Below are 24,112 nucleotides of genomic sequence, written 5' to 3' on the forward strand. Positions count from 1 at the left end.
TGTAGGAAGTGATGAAATCATTAACTGATAAAGTTTAAAAGCACACATTCAACAATGGCAAGAAAACAAGCAAAACTATCTCAGATGTTATTTTGCAACAAAATCTACAATATGTTTCAGTGAAAGGATATCTTGCAGGACTGTCCTTCAGAGCATTGAGGAACCCTGTTTGTTGAGAACCTGTAGAAATAGAACCCAGAATTACCAGCCAAGTAAGAAACTGGACTATGGGCAGTTTTTACTATAGTTAAAATAATTAACATTTTAAGATAACTGAATAATCATAGAATAGATTTACTAATATGAATCTGAGAATATGTTGCTCAGCAGCAACAACATCAAAAAAGCCCTCGAGCAACTTTTCAGGTTTAGCATCGGCAGAATATTTTCTCAGTCATACTAAATTGATGTACACATACTTTCCCATGAACAAGACTTCCGATTACCCTTGTTCTTTTCAGACCTAATATGGAAACAAGAATTATAACCGCCTGTTTTGTTTTGAAATACCGTTTTTCAAAGTAACTTTTGGCCTTAGAAAATTTATTCTATAAACTCAGATTCCCAGCTTTCCATTCTTTGCTTTGGAAGCAAAGCTCTCTTATTTATAATTCTGCTCCTACTGCACCTACACAGAAGATTTTTCTAATAGGTTACTATTGCCTCTGGGCAAATAAAAGACAATCTAGTAGCTGAAAACAGCTCAAAAGAAGCATGAGCCCATCAACTAGAAATGTAGAAGCATGCAAAGTAAAAAAGCACTTGGGTTCCACAACCATGAGATATTAATCAATTAGAGTGATTTCACAATTGCAACAAGTGAATTTGTTGTAGAAACTGGCTTAATGTGACATAGCTACCAGCACACAGTTTGAACTTTACTGTATAACATAAATGATTTAAATGCATCAGGCTGAAAGTTTTCCCCAGAGCAAAAATTTTCCACTTAGCTAAATTAATCTGAAGATCTGTACGGAGAGAAGAATCTTGTCTTGACAAGAATAAAGAAATATATGAATAATTCTCTAGACCTATCTGGTCAGTTTTACTGTTTACTGTTACAAGTGCGAAGTTACTTACCTTGTATTTTTGAGCCTTTTCAGACTCTTATAATTGGTTCTTAGTCTCAAGGTACAAGACTAATGGAACTTTCTCTGCCTCTTTACTATTTTTAGCATCCTTAATGGCAATGGCAGCAGATAGATGTGATTTCCATACCCTGCTGCTAGTCACACTTTTCCAAGCAGTGCCCAAAACAACAGAAGGGGAAGGAAGGCTGCTCACTGCAACAAAGAGGTGAAATACTGATGTCTCCAAGAGAGATGAGTAACTGGAAATACAGATACCACTACTGGAAATGTGTTCAACTTGGAGAGAGGGAAGAAAATCTTGCAAGGCAGTATCTTTAATAACTGATTTAGAAACTAGTTTTATTATCTTCAGCAATGTTATGTGCACATATTCTTAAACCTAGAAAGAACAAATTTCCAATGTATGCCTCAGAAGGCCACAGAAAACAAAAATATGTATCTTGTATCTCATCACCACTTAGGCCCACCAAAATCTGTAAAATGCCAGCTTGCAAGATGCATTATAAAAAATGTACAAACTTTAAAAATTTGTCTAAATCAAGAGGCATTAAAATAATTTTGCCAGGACTTATGTATGACTTTGAAATACTGTAGGAAGGTCACAGTCTGAGGTCTGAAAACCAAGACTTCCTTCAGCCATGCTAACAAAAAGCACTCTATGCCGAGAGCAAAGGTTCAGATTCAGAAACTGAGAACCCAGCTAAATGGTTAGCATCAGCTAAAGAACTGAGGAGCTACAAACCAGAACACAAATTGCTGAGTGGTAATTATTAGAAAGGTAGACAGGAGGACTTCTAGAGGTATGGTAGGCACAAAGAGTGGAGTGTTAAGAAAACCTTATTTGTAAAGAACTCTTTTTTGGACACTGTCAAGACTATAGCAGACAAATTTGAATGCTGGGCTTGAAGCTCAGTATATCAATTAAACATAAAGGAACTAATCACATGTATACCTGCTCCCATTGCCTTTGAGGACTGACCAATCTTTAGAGCTTAAGCATGTTTCTTCTTGTCTCATTCTAGGTAGATGAACTTCCATGGCAAGAGTATTTTCCAGCTGACAGGCAATTCAGCATTTAACATTTACTATACATAATCTGTAACACCTACACAATGCTCAAGTGCTTCTCAATCACACAGAGGCACAATTAATTACTCAGCTCTTTGCCTAAATCATACTCAAGAGTTAGGATTGGACACTGTAAATTTAAAACCCACTAGGTAAACCCACCTAACATACATAACAGGAAATACTGACAATATATTGATAACCCATATACTGAAAACTTAAGAAAAAGCACTGAAGTCCTTTTGAAATGAAGGTAGGTTAGCGTCAAAAATAGCTTTACATTGTCAGACTAGGAATGTTTTCAACTACTGAACACTAGCAAAGATTGCATGAAAACCCATGCGTCTTTCTTCTTAAAAGGTGCATGCATATACTCATGTATGCCCAGATAAATAACAAGCACTTAAGTATTAATGGCAAGTGTTCTTTTTCCAGTAATTTTCCTTTTTTAAACAACATATACATCTTATCTCTGCTTTTTCCAACTGGTATTAGAAATGCTGTATCTGGTAGTGTAAACAAGTTGTTCATTCAGACTCCCTCAAAATCACATATGCCAGTTCTAGCCTATGAACTAGATTTCTGAGCTATAGAAGGGCCTCTCAGTGCTTGCATCATAGTTTTGCAAAGAATGAGTAAGAACAGGAATTCTGCTCTTTAAAACACAACTTTTCCCTGCATGCTGCAAACAATTTCAGAAACAGAGCACAATCTGACATATTTTTTTCCAGTAAAACATTCTCTGTATATTATCATTATCAAGATAGCTTTATAAATGTGTTATATACTGAAATTATTGTTTCTATCAGGTTTCTGTTGCAATACAGAATACAAAGGAATAAACAGATTACAGTTCCAAAATGGTTAAAGAAACACTCTTTAGGGCAACATCCTACATAATAAGTGAAAAATACAGAACACTCTTCTAGCGATAATGGGTTAAAAACCCAACACACAAAAGGTGTTTAAAGACAAGTCATGCAACCTGTCACCATAAATGTCACCATCATCATTGTATAGGAGCTAGCAAAATTAGTTAGGGGTATGGAAACAAAAGACAGTACCCAAAAGAGTTCTGACCCCAAACACAACCCAGAATACAAATAAAAATCAGTCTCAAACTCATTAATATTTCTGATTCACTCTATTATGAATTGGCTATTCTCAGAATGTCTATGCAAATGAAAAAAAATGTTAAAAATAGGGTTGAGAATGGTATAAACTAAACAGCAAACTACAAAAAATATAGCTCCAATCTATTTTCTAGTAATTTACCTCTTTGTCTGGATGGCAAGTGACCCATGCTTACAGTAAAAAAGCATACGGAAGCTCTTTAGGTAAATGATACTACCTGTATACTTAAACATACAGTATATGTGATACTTTTCCAATTCATCATCCATAAAAGGGAAAAAAAAAATTAAGACTGCATTAAGGTAAAGCAGTGCCAGGCCAATGACTACTATGAGCAGTGCCTACTACAGACCAGAATGGGACTCACTGGGGATTGTGAAGCTTCAGAGAAAAGGCAAATAAACAAACAAACAAATAAAGAAATAAACCCTGAATGATCAAAATATTAACTTAAAAAACTCAAGCAAATGGCTACATACGTAATCTGATTTCACCAGCATACTTACGAAGGATGACGTGGGTGATAACGAATGCAAATATAAAGACTGTCAGAAAGGACAGAGATAAAATAAACATATAAAAAAATCTGTAGTTTCTTTTCCCCACACAGTTGCCTACCCAGGGACAGTGGTGATCAAACCGTTCTGAAATGAGAGGCAGAAGAAAAAAAAATGGAAAACAATTAATAAAATGCTGTTTATTCAAAAAAATGCTCTCTGAATACTATATTAAAACTCATGATTAATCTGGCATTTGCAAAGTAGCCACAGAGAAGTTCTTATTTAGAAAGGAACAAAAAATAGAAAAGAAAAAAAAGGAGTACTTGAATGAAACCTTACAGTTTTTAAAGAAATTAAAGCATGGCTGAGGTGAGTTCCTGTTAAACTAACAGTCTTATTGTGACAAATTGTGCAGTCAGACCAGCAAGCATGTATTTATCCACTGTCACACGGAGCATTAGCAACTCAGTTGTATTTGATTTTTTTCAAAACAAGGTCGTTTTTTTTCTTCAGTTCATCTCCTACTCAAAATTAGAATTTCTGAGGTTCTTTCCTTTACATCTGTCATGATCACACCTCTGACTTATGCCTACTATCATATCATCCATCCATTTGGAGCATGAAATATTTACACCTTCCCACTTCCTTTTATTGCTTCATTCAAGACATTCTTCATTCTAGACCACCTATTTTTCCACTTGGAGTTGATGCTGTCATACAAGATCATTAAAAATAGCAGAATCATTCACATCAAACATTTTTCAAATTATAAAATTTAAATACATCATACAAAAACTGGTAATCTGCATGCTCTGTTGCCCTTTGCACTATAGACTCTGTCTCCTTTTTACTAAGTGAAAACTTTTATCTTTACCTCCCTAAGAGAAATCATTCATAAGGTAGGAAAGGCCAGGGTGGAACAGAAACAAATGTCCCCCAACATGGGGGAAATGCTTCAGTGCTGGGAAGCAGCAGAGGGAATGGCTTCCTCTGCTTCATCCCAGGCAGCCTGGAGCCACCCTCCACGTCCAGTATGTTGGGTGATGAAACAACTATTGCCAGGAAACAAACTTGCATTTCCTAACTTTACTTTGGAGAGATTACACTGACAGAATTTTAAGGTTTTTTTAATCAAATCCAAAACCATAAGACAGATGCATTCATGCTGACTCTTTCTTTCACTGTCTGATCCTTGTCCAAATCCTGGTTTGTTTTCTGTGGTTTTTATGCCTCCACTGACGTACTATCAAACTATTTGTAATTCCACAGGAAAGGCAAGCTATAAATGCAAAGTCCCTTAAGCCCTGTGTTAGAAAGGCCCATCTGACCAAGTACACCAGCTTATTTTAGTTGTGGATTTATGTTAAAGGCCTATATTAGAGGTTTTTCTTGAAGGATGTATTTAGTATTATCTTCATTTTTAAAAAGTCAAAACAACATGCACAACAGATTTCTGAGTCTACCAGACTTTCAGGGGCTTTTTTAAAAATGGTTTTGCGTGACAGCTGTCTGGACCACATGTTTCTGCCATAAATCTGTTTCAAATTCCAACAGGGCTATTCAAGGTGAAGTTACTAAACTTTCTTAGGGTAAGGCTTCATAATTTGTGTGTGATTGAGGGAATACTGCTAAGAATATCAAGTACTAAACACTCTGGGTAAGTGATACTACCTTTTCTCAGTGCACTACAGTTGTATTCCCAAAATGAATTGATATTGCATTTTAAAAGTGCTTGTCTTTAAATCTGTGCTCCTGAACGAGCCCTCATATTCTGATAAACACTCTACTTCATTTAAATTCATTCATACATCCAACTCACAAGCAAACAACTCCACAAAGAAACACAGCTACAGAGACATTTTAAAAAGCAGAATCCTAGGGTATTTTTGTAACCTACTGCTAAAAAAATACATTACGTGTCTTGGAAGATTAATTCTGTATACTTAGATTCAGTCTCCTCTATGCTGACACAGTAGGGAAATGAATTATAAAATAAAAACAGACATTAAGCTGTTTCTAGCCATAAAATATCACTGAGATATATGCAGACATCTATTTGATGGATTCAGAAAAATGCAGACAAAAGCCATGCACATACACACAACCCCTCCATCTATAAACTCGTGATCCTATACATACACATACTCCATACTGAGAACTGACTCAGTGTTTTTAACCTATTTGTCAGTCCTCTTGAATTTCCATCTTCTAACTTTCCTGGTGAACTGCAAAGCTCAGCTATCTCAAGAAATACCTTACTAATTATTGTGAAGTTAAGTAACTACCTAAGATATTTACAAAGGAGGCATGGACTAAAAAGGATGGATGCAAAAACCACTACTATAGTATTAAACTGAAATCAACTCTAATGAAAAAAGAGGCATATTAGAGGGTTTACATGAATCTTATTTATATAAATTTGGTTTTTTTTCTCAGTCAGAAGATAGAAAGCCATGTGACATGTGCCACAAACCAGTATATTAAAAGGCAAGACATTCTACTCAGCAGAGTACAAATATGTAAATGCAATTTAAAGATAACAGCCTTACAGCTTGTGAGCTGCTCTGCATAGTTATTAATGCAGGAGAAAATTGCCAACGCTGGCAAAAAGAAGAGGCAAATGCTAGGCAGAAACTTCTAACGCTGTTAAGAAATATAAAATCTATTAAATCTGGAGCTGTTTCTTCTTCCTTAGAAGAACACACGACCTAATAGTAAGTATTAATGAAGAAGTAACACAGTGTCTTAAGGTTCACCTCCAGCATTCCAGATGCTTGACAACTGAACAACCAATGATTTTGTAAAGGAAGCTCTGACATCTCTACTTGGACAATGTTGGCAGCAAAATTAAGACAACTTCATTGAGAAATGAAAAACTACTGATGCTGAGAAAAACTGGAATTCCAGCCCTCATTAACTTAAAATGCAGAGCAAATAGAAATGCAATTTACTGTGAAGAACAGACTGTTAAAAGTTCAGGAATGCAGTTCTGGTTAGTTAACATACTACTGTATTCAAACAAACATTTGTGGCAAGGTCAGTGTAAAAATATTTGAGGCAAACAGACAATTAAAACATTGGAAACATAAACTCTTGTTAGTATAAGCATATTAGAACTCATAATGAGGGAAGAAGAAAGCTGAAGCACTCTATGGACAGAAACATTGTGATATATCATCCTCCTACACCCCAGTTCAAACAAAAGCAGCAAGATATTTGCCTTCTTGATGTTACAGCTGTATCTTGCATCTACCTAATCAAGAACTAGTGACAGAACAGATGGCCCAGTCTCTACCATTTCAGTAGCTCTGTGAAGTTTTTTGCCTGTGTGTTCATGGCTCTCCATTCTTGGGCCAAGCCTGATGCTCATTTTTCCCTTCAGGGGGCAGGTTGACAGAGCCAGATGAGCCTAAAACCATGGCTTTTTTTGGTCTATCTCCTCAGATCACCTCATCAGACAAACACTAAAGTGGGCCCCAGTGAAGCACTGAGAACACACTGCCAGAGAAGGAATGAAACACCACCTTCAGAAGCAGCTACGTGTTAATTCAGCCTAGCTGTGACACCAACCTTACTACAGGTTAGCACTTATCACAACTGCAGGAGAAATCTAGTTTTGATTAATTTTTCAGGGTCTGAGATCAAAACCTGAAGAAAATAAAAAAAGACTGAAAAAATGTGTGAATAGTTTATAAGGTAAAGCATCAATGAAAAGAAGACATGAGCAAACAGACTATAAATGCTGCTGTACAAGTCACAGAAAACCAAAGAGGTAAGAGATTTCAGGAACTGAAATTTCTGTAACTGTTACTGTAAGTAACAGTAACAAGTAGTATTTCATTACTCTTTCCCAAGTGATCATTATATTTGAATTTAAATAATAACTTCCGAGGATAGCCAGCACCCCCATAACTAAATCCAAAGGATGAAGCTTCACAAGATAACTGAGCCAATCCAAAACCATAGTAGCAGTGAAAGAGATGGTCAAATGCTGCCTTTTCCTGCCACTTCATCCCACTTTCTTCTTTTTAAGCAGATGATGAATCAATTCAGTTCCCTGGACTACCAGGAAAGAAAAAAAAAAAGGAATTATCTTTCTCACTGATGAGTGGGAAAAACTGACTTACCAATGGCTGTGTTACCAAATGGTCTGTGAACAGGCACAAACAAGAGAATCATGGAAATAAAGAAAAAAGAAATAAAGAGGAGGACATTAAAATCCCTTTGGAAGCAGCAAGCTGTCAGCAGGACTCAGTGTTCTCATTAACACTCACCCAAGTGGTCTGATGAACACTCACCTAATAATCTATGCTAACTGTATAACAGAAAAACACTCTACTTCATACATTCTCCGTTTTTTACCTTCCCTGAAACATCTATATTTAAAACTTGCCTAAGAAACACTAACTGTTGGATATCTCAGACAAAAGCCAAACTGAGAACATTTCCCATTTTACTGAGCAACGGCCTTACACATGCAGCGCTTCCTTCAGAAGCCGCACCAAAGCACGCTCCTTGCTGCTCAGAACCAAAGAGTCAAATCTCTACTTTTCCACAGCACAGCATGTAGACTCCTAAATACTTAAATGTTCTGCTTCCATTTTTCATTCACTACACTCCAGGAAATCGTGCACAAAATGACCCAAATGCTTCCCTTCCCTTTTCAAAACATTTAATGAAAGCCTAATAATTTACAAGGAACGCAAAAGCATTTTTAAATGGAACACTTGTAGGCCAGCTTGTCCCTTCAGTTTGCAGTATTTATTAACTGTTTCCTTTTTTCTTTGCTCAACTGGATCACTGCACACCGGCACACATTTTCTAAAGCTCAATGTGAAGGTAGGACTCAAAGACAAGAAGTCGACAGGTGGAAAAATATCTAGGTCATGTTACCAGGAGATTCCAGTGAGCAAAAGTCAGAATTCACTTGCTAATTTTTCCACCCTGTGCAAGTAAAGGACTGTAGGACAAAGGCACAAACCTAAGGCATCCCTGAATGTTACTATCTTTATTTAAAACATGCAAACATATATCTCATGATTGGAAAGAGTCAAGAGCCCACTATGCAAATCCTGCATCAGTAAGAAGTCACATTACAGCTCAACCAACTGGGCCAGGACGACTCAAAATTACTTTGATAGTAGCAGTAGTACAACACAGAGCTACAATGTTCATTGTCAAGGACTCACACTGAGTAATTATGTAGAGATTGACACATCTGCATGTATTTATAATGGTGACAATTAAAGCTTTTTGAAGGATTATGATGTCATGATATGATCACATCTATTCAGGCTTCTTGACTTCACATTTTGCACAACAAATAGTGCCTTCAGAATTTGATTGTTCTTTGAAATGCTTAAGAAGACAAATGAGGTTTTTAGAAATCCACATAAGAAATATGTTTTATTACAAAGAGTATTTATTTTCTTCTAAGATATAGCAGTCCAATCCCAACTGCTGAAAGTGATGCACACAGGCAGAAAAGCAAATATAATCACTAAATTAAGTTCTTTGAAGTCAGTTCAATATCTGATAATTTAACATAACAAAAAAATTTATATCCAATAATCACAGCATATTCATAACAACTATCCTTAGCTCCAATGTTCAGTTTCACTGACTGAAATCACCACTACTTAGAAAATTATTTTTTAAATAATATTTTAAAAACCACCCCCACTGATAGGATTTGCCATCAACTGGCAACAGCAATCAAATACTTGAATCAATTTAATTAACACACCATTCACCTGCCTGACAGTCATTCCCCTGACAATACCTTTGCTGTTACTTTTGTGGAATGAAATCTGAGTAGAAATCCAAATGAAAAAAAGCAGTGAATAACAAAAGATCAATTGCAGATCACATTTATAGGCACACTGATGTTATTTTAGAACATCTCTTAGGGACAATGCACAATGGATCCTTTAAATCACCAAGCTTCAGCACTTTCATACACTGATTCCAAATCAAAACACCCCAAGAAAACCAAACAGCAAGAAAGCATCTTCTGGCCCTCATGTTGGGAAATACCAAAAGTTTACTTCAAATTACATTCTGGACTCATCTCTCCAAGGTGATGTAAACTGAAAAAAAATGAAACAGTAACGTGACACCAGTAAAGATGGACCTCTATTAATGAAAAAAGTTAATAATGTGCATGGGTATCTACAACAAAAAGTCAATCAGAAAAACACGAGGGCTATTAACATGTATTTCACTTTCATGACTGTTTAAACTGTTCCAGAGAGCTATGCTATTTGGGTGGGGTTTTAACAAAATAAGTTGCAATAACAACTTTTTGCATGCTAATCAACTTTAGCAGACCATTGCTATTCACAAAAAGAAAATAAACATGTTTAATTTTCAAAATAAAAATAGCAATTGATTTATTAGCAAAACATCCAGCCATTGCCCTAGGATAGCTCATAGTAATTAAACTGTATTGTCACATAGATTACTTCACTGCACTCACCAATAATAAATATTTACTAATTAACAAACTCCTTTGGCTGCATGCACATTAATGGTGACATTTTCAAAGGCAGCAGCAGAATGGCTGCTCTTTGGGGGGTACAAAGAGTGCACAGTGAAGGAAGGACCTCAGTGCTTCACAATCTCTCTTTACGTATCCATTTGAGTACCATACACCCTGACACACCCACACAAGGGCCTGACACACACCCAGCTGTGGAGGAAGGGATTTTAAAACCCCAAATTTTTTCCCTAGAGGAAACATAGTGTCCTCACCAAGTAACAGCATTAGCAAAGTTTACAGATTAGTTTTTTTCTTTTCTACAGGAAAGCACATTTTTTACACACTTTCACTGCTGTCTTTTTATTGGAATTTTAACCATTCTGCAAATTGATTCTGCACTGAATGTAAATATGTGTTTATTTTCTTAGGTTTCTAATTTTTTTAACTGATAATTTCTCTCTTTAATATTTACTCTGACATCTTGAGGTTTACAACATCATTTACAGAGTCAGATGTTCTGATCATCTCTGCATTTTTTCATACAAAGACCAATGCATAAGCCACAACCTCTCTTAAGTAACCTATAATACGATTTTCTTTCTTAAAGAGACTGACATATTTTGCAGTCCATTGGCTTAGGATTTAGAAACCCTGACACACATGCCATGCTCCCTGAATTTCCAAAGTACATCTAATTTCACAAATGGCACAATCATAAATAATACATCACTTCTGAGAGTGCTTGTGTGTACTCCATTTGGCAGCTTCTTGTTCTACCTTTTTGGGGCACACAAACAAAAAGAGTCCAAGCCATTTCTCACCTGTAAAACCTGGGAAAAATACATAAGAGAAGAAAGAAAAAAGAAAAGAACGGTCACAGCAGCCAAATTTGTGCTTTTAGCTGTTCAGCAAAAGGGTAATTTTAAGACAACCGGAGCTAAGGTTTAACAGGTTCAAAATGAAGTGAAAACTCTATTCACTACAGGAAATGTAAGGAAGGAAATAAGCAAAGGCCATGAAAAGGAAGTGATGGCAAGAAAGGAAATAATAAGATAATGAAGAAAGAGCGCTACAGAATAGAATTAAAACCAAGCAGACCAAAGTCCTGACAAACACATTGATTATAAAGGACTACAAAGTCCTGAGAAAATTGTTCTCAGAAACACTGTCTGCGTCAGAAAAGCCAAACTGTTACAATGCCACACTCAGCCTGCTTTTGAAGTGATCGGTGTTCTTTAGCCAGGAAGATGGGGATATCTGGAGTAACTACAGGGAAAAGCTTGTCCCCAGATCACACTGGTAATTCTCACTGTCTTACATTGTCTGTGTTATGTGTGCATTGGAAATTAATTACCCATATTGTTTAGATATAGCCACGTGCTTCTTGTTCAGTTTTCACCATAGAAATCAAATTAAACAAAACAAAAATTATTTATTAAAACCCAGCAAAAAGGATATTACACAGTCAATGTTCCAATGACCAAAAATAAATTTAAGAGCTGCCATTAGGTCATTTCAGAAGCAAGTCCAACTACTGCCTTCTTTCTAGCATTACATAGTGCCATCAAAACCTCTTGTCAAGACACAGCAATAACTACCTTGAGCTCAGAATTTATGTCTGGTTTGGTTACATTTATTCTGAAGTCTTTATCTCTTGTTTTCAGATGCATATTATGTTTAACTCATTTGTAATTCTTGAGCAACATAATGGCACACAAAACCCTTGAGGGGCTAACTTCCAACTGACATTCATAGAGGCAGTAAAGAAAGCAAATCAGGAATACACCCAAGGTATGTGCTTCAGGGAACACTTATTCAATCAATTTTTTTAAGGTATTAGATAAATGGAACAAACGACATTTGTATGAAACTAGAGATTTTTCTAGACACTACTAGGAAAATACTGTAGAGCTAAAGGAGTCTGAATTATTACCATGGCTAGAACTCAAATTAGCTCTTTTCTTCCTTTTTTTCTTATTTTAAGCTATTTGTTGTTATTTTTATCTACAAATACCACATAGACATTTATAAAAAACAGTGATGAAACAAAAATCAAACAAGGTCAAGTAACAGATATGCTTACTAAACAATTAGCAATTAGACAGAAATAAAAAGTAAGTTTTTGTATGTACTTACATATTTAAAATTCTGCCATAGATTCCTTACAGAATAAAAAAAACAATTATAGAAAACTCAGAGTGAAAGAACCTCACTTTCACACTGAATTCATTTGCTAAGTATCATAAGGCACCTTCAGGTAAAGTAGCACACTGCTTTTTCTGAGCAGTGCTGGTTGGAGGACAGACTCCATTCCTTTACCACAGAGTCTCTGTAGCTGGTTGGTAACTGCAGCAAAATCTTTGGAAATGATGTGGTAAAAAGGAATGCATGGTCAAACTAGTAGTGAGCTGCTTAAATATCATATGTTATGTTTAAACAGTATAAGTTACTTAAATGTCCAAATGCATGTGACGCAGGACTACTTGTGCACAGGTTTCGTTAAATCAGTAAGGAACTAACAAACAGTGGCCCAAGAATACTCATTGCTATTAAAATATTTCTTCAGAAACTAAATAAAAGCATCATCATATAGACAATACTAACTTAGAAGCGGTGGCAAACTGCATAACACACTCTGATTAAGTGTACACTCTCAGACTGCTACATTTCCACAGACACACAAGCCATCCAGTTTTCTTGACACCTATTTTTAATAGAAAATTGTTGCAGGTACTTGTAGATCTCACTTTTTGCATTCAAATATTTACATGACAAACACCTGTATCAAATCAGGAAACAAAGCTACTATACAGTGCACCCTGAAAAAGTCAACTTATTGTAATTCCTATTATAAACACTGAGGAGAAAAACCACAGCAAATTCATTCAATTAATTTAATACAAATAAATCCAAATTTAAAAATGTACGAGAGGAAATTACAATGATCATACCTATCTTAAGAGAAGAAAAAAATCTCAGTTATATAAGTAATTTACTCACTCTTTTAAAATAAATATTAATAATAATTCACATCTGTTTTTTCATCACAGACATGATCAGAAGAATGTGTAAGTTGTTTCCCTGCCATCACTACTTTAATGTTTTACAGAACAGGTTTTCCAGATGTGGTATGAAAAGGACACAGATTACTATTGGAAAATCCTTCATACCAGTGCATTAAAAAACCAAACCATTATTTTAAAATAAGCTTCAGGTTGTACATGTGAAGTTCGCTCTTATTTTTTGCTCTCTTGGTAAAGACAACAGCTTTTCAACTTTTATTTATCACACTAGACAACAACTGCATTTACATATTATCCATTTTGCTGGGCAATATCACAACACTGTAGTATTAAAGTTACACATTTGTTAAAATATTTTTCTGAAAAATGTACCAACTACATTTCATAAACATCTCTACTTGCTCAATAAAAGCAAGCTCAATAGCTTTTGCAGCACTTACAAAATTTTAACACATCAGAAAAATTTATTTACTGAAGGAACCATCTACAGATACCAATCAATTCTATAGGGCCAAAAAGCTAATAAGCTTTTCAGTCTGATGTAAGTGCATTCCCTAAACCAGTATCATCTAAACATAAAACTCCAATTCTTCCAATGACTGCTTTATATCTAAAAATATCACTGCTGAATGCTGCAATTACATTTCTCAGCTGGAGACATCTTTCTACATTATTTTCTTGAATGCATAAGATCCAGACTCAACAGTGTGTTAATCACTGCACTAAACTGCAAATGTGATCTAATTAACTGGAAACCACTCAGATTTGATTGGTAGGGGTTTTTTTGTTTGCTTTTAAATCCAAGCATATCTTAATCACCTTGTCTGACCTCCACAGAAAACAGTAATGAAAAGGACAAGATATTCAGAGAGAAAAAAAACAACCCCATAATTATAAAATACGCTTAGGTCCTGACAACATGTACTTACTCTCAAAAGAGCATGTTTGCCCAGTAATTTCTTACGGATTCTGACGTAAGTACATCTAGTCATAAATCTGCTCAAAGGTAAGAATCACCTACAGTGTGTATTTTGGTCACACAGCCCTAACCATTTGAACCATGCCTTACAGTTAGTTACTAATGAACTGGAGAAGCAGCTCCTTGCCCTCAATTTAGTCTGGTGAAAAAAACAATTCTGAGACTCCCAAAAAGCTTGGAAAGGTCATCACACATTATATGTGGCCTTATTCAAGTTGGGTGTGTTCTTTGTCATTAGGGCAGGTTAGAAAAGCCTTCTTAGACTAGCAACATCTGTTAGGCCAAGTCTCCTTTTCTGCCTCCTCTAAAATTCTTAACATTTAACAGATCTTGTAGGAAAGGATGATGAACAGAGCAAGTCACCTCATGACTAATCTTGTCACTAACTGGTTTTTTTCTGTCTCCTATGGAAAGTATTCATTACAAGATATAAGCTACTCAGCTGAACATATGCTGTATCTTTCTTTTACTCACCTACGCAGTTATCACAAAGGCTGCAATGTGAGGCACGAGGTGGGCGGAAAATCTTGCAAGTAAAACAATATTTTAGTTTCACTGTCTGTCCATTGATGATCACTTCTTTTGTTCTGGGAGGGGGACGATATCCTCCTGAACTGCAGCCATTTGCTATATCTAAGCATGAAAATACAAGAAATGAAATGTTGCACATGAGCTATGATGTATGCACAAAACTGTCCTTGATGGCAATCTATAGCAAATTTCAAATTTGTATTTACACATTTAAAATAAACAATTTTTCCCCTTCTAATTCTTGAGTAAGAAGCAGCATAGAGACATTTCATTGCAAATAGCATCCAAAGTCAATCAATCTGAATCAAAGAAACCATCCAAATCCAAGTCTCAAACACTGACAATGACCTTGATCCCAGAATTCTTACAGTTTCACACCCCCAAATAGCTCTTAGATAACATATTAAAGACAACTGTAACTACTCGTGTAGGACAGCAAAACTTTGACGTTACCTTTAGAATCTTCCTAATTTTTTCAGAATTCCTGTAATAACAAAAAATCTCCCTAGAAATGCAGCAGAAATTCTACGGCCTAGAAGAGAATCTGCATATTTACTTAAGCAACAGCAGCTCTGTCATGAGCCTGGTGAATGTTGATATCTCTTGCATGCTGTGATACAACAGAGCACATTGACAAAAGTATCTTACAGCTTTTGCTGCTTAGAAGTTTGAACATCCAACTCCCAGTGTTACTTCTAGACACCTTCAAGTTTGTTTGTTGCACAAAACCTGTTCCCAACTACCTTGTTTGACACAAGTAGTAGTGTTTTGGGTTTTGTTTCTAAGCTTCCCTTTATTTTATTTTAGGATATTATCAATAATTTTTACAGCATCTAAAGGACTGATTAGGCTAATAAAGTTCAATTTTTATCCCAAGTTGAGCTTTATTCTGAAACTTCAACATGTAAAAATGGTGCCTTTTTCTAGGTCTATCTGTTCTTGGGTAATCACAATCAAATCAAACCAGAGAACTGGAAAAGAAAACCCTAAATTTATTACACTTGTAAAACAGATTAGCTAAGTCAATAGGGAAGTAAAATAAAATATTTTTCCAATGTATGAATGAAAATACATTTCAAAGTCACAGTCAAGTCACTTGAACAACTGCATCTTAAGTTGCCCCACTTTCATGTGGGGCTTGTTACTAAAAGATCTATGACTTTTATTTGAGCTCAAATTGTTAGAAATATCACCCACAATTTCGATTTCTGCCAATTACACAGCCTACAAATGATGTATTTTCCAAAAGGGCAACAAGAAAGTCTCCCACCTAGCAAGGCATTCAAACAGCTGTGCTAGCAAAGGTGCAATTATACAACATGCTGATTTGGCAGCAAATCCAACTTAAGGAGTTCTCATCTGCAAAGTGCTCACCCATAAATATGATCCATAAATATGCATCAATGAATAAAAGTCTTTGTGGGACACCACTGTAAACTTGACCATTAAAACAACCAGACTTCAGAAAACTCTAATGGAGAAGAGGATGAAATGAAGAGAGCAATAGCTGAGATGGATGCAATCTAGATATAGAGCTCCTAAATATCCATTATGAGAATGAAGTGGTGAATACTAAAAAAGAGCAGCATAGAAGCAGCCTCCTACAGCCTGATGAGGTAAAGAAATTCACTTGTGTTGGATATAAAGCAACTCCTGCAATGTGCTTGTGATGCCTGGCCAGGTCCTACAACCTGCACATGGAAGCATGGATTATTGTCTGGTTCCCATAACTAGCAGTTATACTGATTTTGACCTCAAGGCCAATACTACTAGACAAATATTTCAGATTAAGTAATGCTAACAGTGTATTTCAGTGTATAAGCTGAAAAAATGTTCTTTGGAAGACACAGCACAACTGTGCTTATAGTATTTAAAGCTCTAGAGAGACATGGATGTTACTTAATCCAGAAGACAGAGAAGAATTTCTTCTAATTCATGTTACATTAAGAAAGCTTTTGGTGACTTTATAACCAATCAGCTTATAATAGTCACAGACCTTCCAGAAATCTTTGGGCATTACAAAACACAATGTTAGACCCATTTCTGACTATATTTTGGTCAAGATAAGACTTAAACTGTGAACATAAATATAGGTCATTAGCCCTACAAATTAATTTATTGGATAAAGCATTTAACACATGCTGGCATGGAATGTTCATTAAAAACCCAAATATTTTCATTTGATACTCAAATTTAGGTGCATAATTATAAAAACTAAAGTCTGAATTTCATCTAGATGTAGCTTTGTACGCTAGAGATACTGATGCATTAAATTTCCTAACATAAGAGTAATATTTCAGATTTTTTTCTTTTACAAAATCTTATTATTCTTGAGTATGAACATAATAATTGAAAGACAATTACTTAAATCAGTCAATGGGAATTGTTTAGAGGGGAAATGCTCTTTTTCCTAGATAACCATTTATTTTGTAAAAGGCACATTGACTAAAGCCAGTATTTCCCCTCCTTTCAAGAAGCTCATAAAGTGCACCACAATTATTTTAGATGGGCTCTGGCAGAATCTCAAAGACAACTTCTGTCTTCTCTGGTGCAGAAGTGAGACTACTGTCCAGCCCATTGTATTTACACCAGTCTTCTAAGAGGATTTCCTCCCAGACATTTGCAGGGAAGTTCACAGACAGCAATTCCTAGCTCTCCAAGGCAAATTCATCTTGAAATCCAAGGGTGAAAGCTCATGCAAATGAAATAAGTGTAAACAGTCTTGCTGATTTTCCAGGGACTGAGAATTTTTCTCAAAATCCTAAATTGCATAACCAAACCTGAATGTTCCAGTCTTTCTGTTTACTAACAGCTTTTTCCTGGAAACAAGCTGCAGAGCAAGGTCAAATGTGCTTGGATTTAATACAATTTATCTAACCTAAATGTGCTAAACGTGTCCTGGTCTCACTGTGAATTTTCAGACTGCAGTTTGCCTTCAATTCAACTGCTCATACTTGGGGTCTAGCACAGTTAAATCTTCAATATATGAGGTCTCTTTGAGGAACAGAAAGATTAACCTTTATGGAATCACCTTCTCCAAATAAACTGTTTGATCACTGCTACATTTCACTCATCCAACCTATTACTCATGTAGTAATGCAAGTTCTTTCAAAAAAAGGCTAAAATTTACCCACTAATGGGATTGCCATCTATCCTCTCCGTTCTGACACATTTTGGAACTTCTCTAGCAGGGTTAACTGTTCATGCACTAGATGGGGCTCCAGCATTTTTATTACCATAATTACAAAAACCCCATGCATGCAATTCATGTCCTTGCACGACCAAGAGACCTGAACTGCTCCAAGGAAGATACTCCAAGTACTTAATGGAGATACAGCACAACCTAGCAACCGCCTAATGGGACAACAAACTCCACTTGGATTTCTCAATTTATTATGCTACAAATAAGTGGTGCTGACAAAAGACAGAAGCTGCAAGTTTGTATACATATCACCAGGACTCTCCTGCTCAATCAAGAGTTGGATTTTTTGGCCAATGTTCCTAAGAACTTGAGACAAACAGCCTCTAGAAGGCAGCTCTACATTGTCTCTATACAAGCTTCATAACCGTATCATGCAATGTTTGTTGACAACTTTAAAAGGACACAATTTCAATCTTCAAACAAAATTATTTGAGAAGTCAGTAAATTGAAACAATTCTAATGTTTCCTGAGGACTAAATGAAAAGGTAATGAAAAGAATCTTTATGTATAACCCATAACATCTGAAAAACAATAGAAAATATTCTAACCAAAATAAAACAAAGCCAGCCAACAACGCAAATCTCTAAGAAATGTCTTCCTGTGTGTTTAACTGTTCAAATTTAAGGTACCTGTTTTACAACAGTGGGCTAAAAGACAAAAGAGTAATTTATTTCTTGGAGGGAAGAGAACATAAATGCTCTTGTTTCAAGACAGTAATCTCAGGGACAAACAAAACTGGGAACCTGGTTTAGACTGAAACCAGCAGCTGCTAACTGCATTCTTCACATAGTTTTTCATCTGATAGCCATCATGAGATACAGAACACATTTTGCTCCTGACTTTAAGGACTTGCTGCCTTGGATTTCCTGCAATAATATATTATTTTCTTAAAAGTAAAATTTCATTATCTTCTTGATGCCTAAAACTTCATGTGAATGGTATGCTCGTTCCCAGAAAGAAATGTAATATTTAGTGATTTGCTGAGGGAAAGAAGCACAGACAGGAAGAGCTTTCTAAGACTTGCCTGACACACAAAGTAATTTCACTCTATTTATTTTAAGAATGTTGTTTAAGGGTGCAGTCTCAGGTACAACTATAAGCCTAGGAAGCTGGTATCTCACTTTTGTAAAGAAAGCAAAACGTGCTAACCATAAATGGTATGTACTTGTTCAGGCCATGGCCAGTTCTATGAAATGCCTGTGCTGTGGCACGGATTTAATTTTATAAGGCTATAATGAAATCCAATTGTGCATTTCAAAACAAAAGAAAGATAGGCAAGGAATTCTGAAGGAGTCTCAAATGTGGTCTTGAGCATCAGCATAAATTAGACAGCCAATCTGCAGAGACAGTGTGCCAGTGTAGCTCATACATTGAGTTCAGGGCTTGGAAAACACAAAACAAGCAGGCAGAAGCTATCCTGTGAACTGGCCTGAACTAATTGCAAAGATTAAATGAGGAAGATACACATAGCTTATGACAGCCTGAAGAAAAATCCAAAGCATTTTAAGGCTGGGAGGATAAATTACCATGACCATCTCTTCAATTATCTGCATCACCTATCCGATGCAAACAAGATTGTTATTGTGGAAGAATTATTAAATTTGTGTATATCAACTGGACAAATGCTTTCCTGCTTACAAAAGCCATTCTCCTAGATTGGGTTATCCTTCTAAGCCTTCATATTCATAAGTTCACAATTTTTCCACTTGAAGTGACTTAACACTGACTTAACTCCAAGAAAGACACGTAACTGCAAAGAGGCTATGAAATAAGGCTGCTCTTAGTATTTGGCTTTCCATAGAAGAAAAATCCCCTCTCAATATAATATTTTGTGTGATTGCAGAAGTCATGCTTACATGCATCATGACAATAATGTAATTACAGCTAGGATATCCCTGGAAAAATTACTTTTCAATTTTAATGGAAGTTATAATTGAAGTAGAAATACAATATCAGTACATTTAATGTTGCATTTAAAGAAAGGAAAAATCCTGCTGCATTTCAGTGAAATTACAGTAAATAAAGTTACTCTCAGTGATTTTTATGTTATATAAGCCTCATACATCTAGTTGCTGTTGTTCTGTTACATTATATGAAAACCCCAGCAAACTAGAGTACTTTAAGACTTCGGCTTCTCCTCTCTCTCAGGCCAAATGCACGTATGTAATAAATATTCTTACAGGTCCTGTTTTCCAAACTTCTCTGTTTAGCTGCCTTTATCTTGAGTTTCTTGAGTACAACATATGTTGTAGAAAACCAGACAGTGGACTGAGCCCTCATCACCACTGGGTATCTCAGAATGTCACTTCTTCTGGTTCATGCAACCACTCTTCTTCTAACATGTCCCAAAAAGGATTCTTCCTTTTTGTAACATCACAGTGCTAACCCAATCTGTTTGGAAATTATACTCAAGTCTCCTCCTCTTGCACCATTCACCACTTAGACTCCTTTCCATTAGTATTTGATTTCCACTTGTATTCATGCATTTTGTGGTTTTTCCCTAATGCTGCTCAAACTATTTAAAATACATTTTTAAAAAAATCAAACCCAGTGATTGCAAATTTCTCCATCTCAGCCCCAACTTCAGAATTAAGCATATTCCTCAAGAACCCACAATCAGTCTCAGAAAGGTCCTATTTGAGCACTTAGCATTTGCTGCTAGAGTGACTTTTTGAAAAGGTACTTACTGACTTTGTGGCAATTTCATCTAGAACTTATTTCCTAAACTTATATAGAAAGAATCCTATGCAGGACACCATCAAGAACTTAATTAGAGTGAAAAATTAAGCAGATCTGCTTTCCCACCAAGACACTTACTCTTTCAGTGAAGGATATCAGATTGGTTACACTCCATTTTCTCTTGAAATACTTTGTTGCTTGTTTTGAGACTTAAATAGCCACAAGCCCCAGTCCTTTGACAGTCACAATTCTTATAATTTGATCATGTAGCATGTCTTTCCAGACAGAGAACAGTTTCTAGTGATAGAACTGACAGATTTCTATTAAAGCAGAACACTAGATAAACCAATAAAGATACAGGATAGTGGATTAACAGACTTTTAAACTACAACTACTTTCTTTCTTCTCTTTCTATCAGTATCAAGAAGTGTACAAGTTATCTTCTAAGATCAAAGCAGTGTTGAATCCCACAGATTGTCCTCTGCTATTTCTCATTTCCGAATTACACAGCATGCCTGCAGCTTTTCTTTCTTCCTGTGACCTCTAACAGAACCTGTCCTGCTGTCTTCTACTGCTCCTTGCTGATTGTAACTGACTTTATTTTCCTTTTGCCTTTCCCAATATGCTTGTGCCATCCTTTTATACTGACATTTAGGAACTATCTCCACTTCTGGCACTAGTATCTTTCTGACCACAATCAAGTACAGTCAAAATGGCCTCTTATTACACTTCCAAACCTCCCTCTGTATGAGGATAGCTTGATGATTTGCATTAAATATAGTATTTTTGAATAACAGAAGTTCCTTTTGTTTTTTGGACAATTTCTTTTTTCTTTTTTTCTCAGTTCTTTTCAGTTTTTGTTTATCTATGAACACAGCAAATTCTTAAGAAATAACTGGTTTCCATTCCTGCACACAGGGGGTGGAAATAGCAGCATGACAGCTCTGCTAGTCTCCTGTTCTTCACCTGAAGAAGGCTGATAGCCTAGGTAGAAACATTTTTTGCTCTTAATATGACCACCCTGTTCCCAGAAAGTCATCTGAAAGGACAAAGTACTGACAGCTTCTTCAGAAGGTCTTATTTTGAGAACCATTCTTCCTAATCAGCTCATCTTGGTCTATGCTTTCTAGAGTAAAAAAATAAAGTTTTATACACTTCAAGAGAACTTCAAAATAGCATTCTTAAATCACAATTCGTTGTCTTGGGACACAACTGTTTCTCAGTGCATCTGTAATAATTTCTGGTAGGCTGCTTCTCAAAGAGACCAGTAGGGCAGGGTAAGACTCAAGTACCTAAGAATGATTTTAATAAAGTAAAAGCTAGAGATAGGCTACATTAGCACATTTTAGCAAAGAAAGTATTTGGTAAAGGCATTATTTTTAGGTGAGTTATCTGAAGAACTTCCTTGTCTAAAATAAATTAATGTTAACCTTGCACCCCATCTTTAGAAGGGGCCTCAAGCTGAAAGGTACAGCAAGGGAATCCAGCCTGCATGACAGTTTTGGAAAATCTAGTCATTCAGCTTTTCCTGCTGCACAGATAGTACTCCACTAGGATACACCTTTTACGGGCGCATAAAAAACCCCATACTGTAACAGTTCAAAAATGTTTCTTTCCACTTCCGTTGTTGAATCCAGAACCACAGTTTTAGGGCAGAATGATTTCTTATAGCTAGCTAGCTTGTTCCTCTATTACACTTGCCATAAGCCCTCATGCTTGGGGACTCCACATTTGCTGCCACTGTAATTCCTCGCTTCAATATTCCACTGGCCCTTCTTGGAAGAGTACTGCCTTTGCTACCACTGAAGAAAAGACCATGGCTTTGATCAGCTCAGCAGCCTCAACCTGTGAACAAGTATGCAATACCATTTAAAAATAATTATAATTTTTAAACACAAGTTCTGAAATTGCTGCACACAGGAACATTTTGACTGTCCCCTCTAGTATATTCAATTTGTATTTTTAGTTTTGTATTTCGTCAAAACTCTGACAGATGCCAACATAAAATTATTCTTGTGAGCTGCTTATTTGAAATAATTTATTTCCTGACATAGATCAATGCTTCTGTGAACACAGGATAAACCAGCAATTCCTTGAACAGGAACCTGTACCTGTGTTTTGCAGTAAAGGTGGTACCTTACTCTAAGTAAAGAATTCCTTGAAGGAGATCAATAAAAGTAAACCATAACACTGGTTACAAAAAGGTGCTAAATGAATGCTTCATTATATTTTTCCATATTTTTATGCACTTCTGATATTCAGATAAATAGCAAACATTTTAATACTTCTATCATAAAAAGCCTAGAACTGGACTTATGGTATTAAACATCAAGGAGGCTGCAAGTATTTCTCTTGTGCTTGCACAGACCTGTTACCTGTCTTTTCAATTACATGAGTGAGCACTTCTCTGAAACTGCTTCAAAAAAATGGAACTTCCACTATCATAGCAAAGCAGATATAGTAGCATTTACTAAGGTTGAGTAGCTTACTAAGCTCACAAACCCACTATTTATGAAGCAGTTGTGCAAACTCATCCTGTGTTCTCTTATCTATTCAGCTACTCAGCATATTTGTACCTGTAGAAGTCCCACTTACAGAATTTAGTTAACAATGCTCTTGCTAAGTGAGAATGATTAAATCCAGCTCTATACTTTAATTATGCTTGCTTTACTAAAAAAAAAGTAACATTTTTACCAGAGACTTTTCTGACTCTTTTGCATTATAAATAACATAATTAAATTCAGTTAAAATTCTGAAAATACATTGTTTTAAAAACGCACAGTTGTAGATCTTTTGCAATATCAGCTTTCTTGTCAAAAACACTTAAAAGATACAGAGAGATTTCTACCAGACTTGCTGAGAAGTATTTACAGTAATAACTATCACTGTAAAAGGCCAGGGTTTTGTTTACTTTCTTGGTGAAGGACTGATCAATCATCTTTCCACAGGAATCACCGCAATGCCAGCAGACATTACAGCTGCAGAACAATGACTGTGGCAAGGGAGGAGTAACTCTTGCCAGGGGCAGAGCAGCACACTGCCTTCACACAGCACATGCACCCTCGGGAGGAAAGGAAGAGACAACAGACCTTCGGTGTTACCTATTTGTCTCTCTAGATCTGCTGCCTCATCTGGTGTTGCGCGGGGGAGGACACCAGGGTCACTGAAACTAGTGCGCAGCAGGGTCCCCATCACGAAAAAGAAAAGGATCCCACCAATTGCAGGAATGGCAGGGGTAATCTTCTCTGACAAATACGGGCAACTGCAAAAGGAAAAAGAGTCAACAATCAGCAACACATAATGCAACTTGCTCTCAAAAATTCTACCTCTATAAATGCATATGAAAAATTGACCTTCTTCTCATGATGCATTTCTTGCCATGGAATGTTTACTGAAGCTGAAATTTCTGTTTATGTGTTCTGCC

The 24,112-nt window shown here is 36.1% G+C and overlaps 1 protein-coding gene across 4 annotated transcripts in view; it reads right to left on the reverse strand.

Moving 5' to 3' along the window:
* Positions 1 to 24,112, reverse strand: part of ZDHHC14 (zinc finger DHHC-type palmitoyltransferase 14) — a 93,868-nt gene that overhangs the window by 17,121 nt on the left and 52,635 nt on the right. For 2 of the 4 annotated variants that reach the window (XM_054279397.1, XM_054279395.1), the window contains exons 2-5: positions 23,790 to 23,950; positions 14,751 to 14,909; positions 3,800 to 3,937; positions 132 to 180 (exon numbers count right to left, since the gene is read on the reverse strand). In XM_054279397.1, coding sequence (XP_054135372.1) covers positions 132 to 180; positions 3,800 to 3,937; positions 14,751 to 14,909; positions 23,790 to 23,950 — 507 coding nt within the window. Of the gene's footprint in view, positions 1 to 131; positions 181 to 3,799; positions 3,938 to 14,750; positions 14,910 to 23,777; positions 23,951 to 24,112 lie in introns of all 4 variants that reach the window. The other 2 variants (XM_054279396.1, XM_054279394.1) reach the window with 1 other exon arrangement.

Source organism: Melozone crissalis, unplaced genomic scaffold (assembly GCF_028551555.1).
Source record: "Melozone crissalis strain CALT ecotype California unplaced genomic scaffold, PUWL_Pcris_2 ptg000027l_1, whole genome shotgun sequence".
Lineage (NCBI taxonomy): Eukaryota > Metazoa > Chordata > Aves > Passeriformes > Passerellidae > Melozone > Melozone crissalis.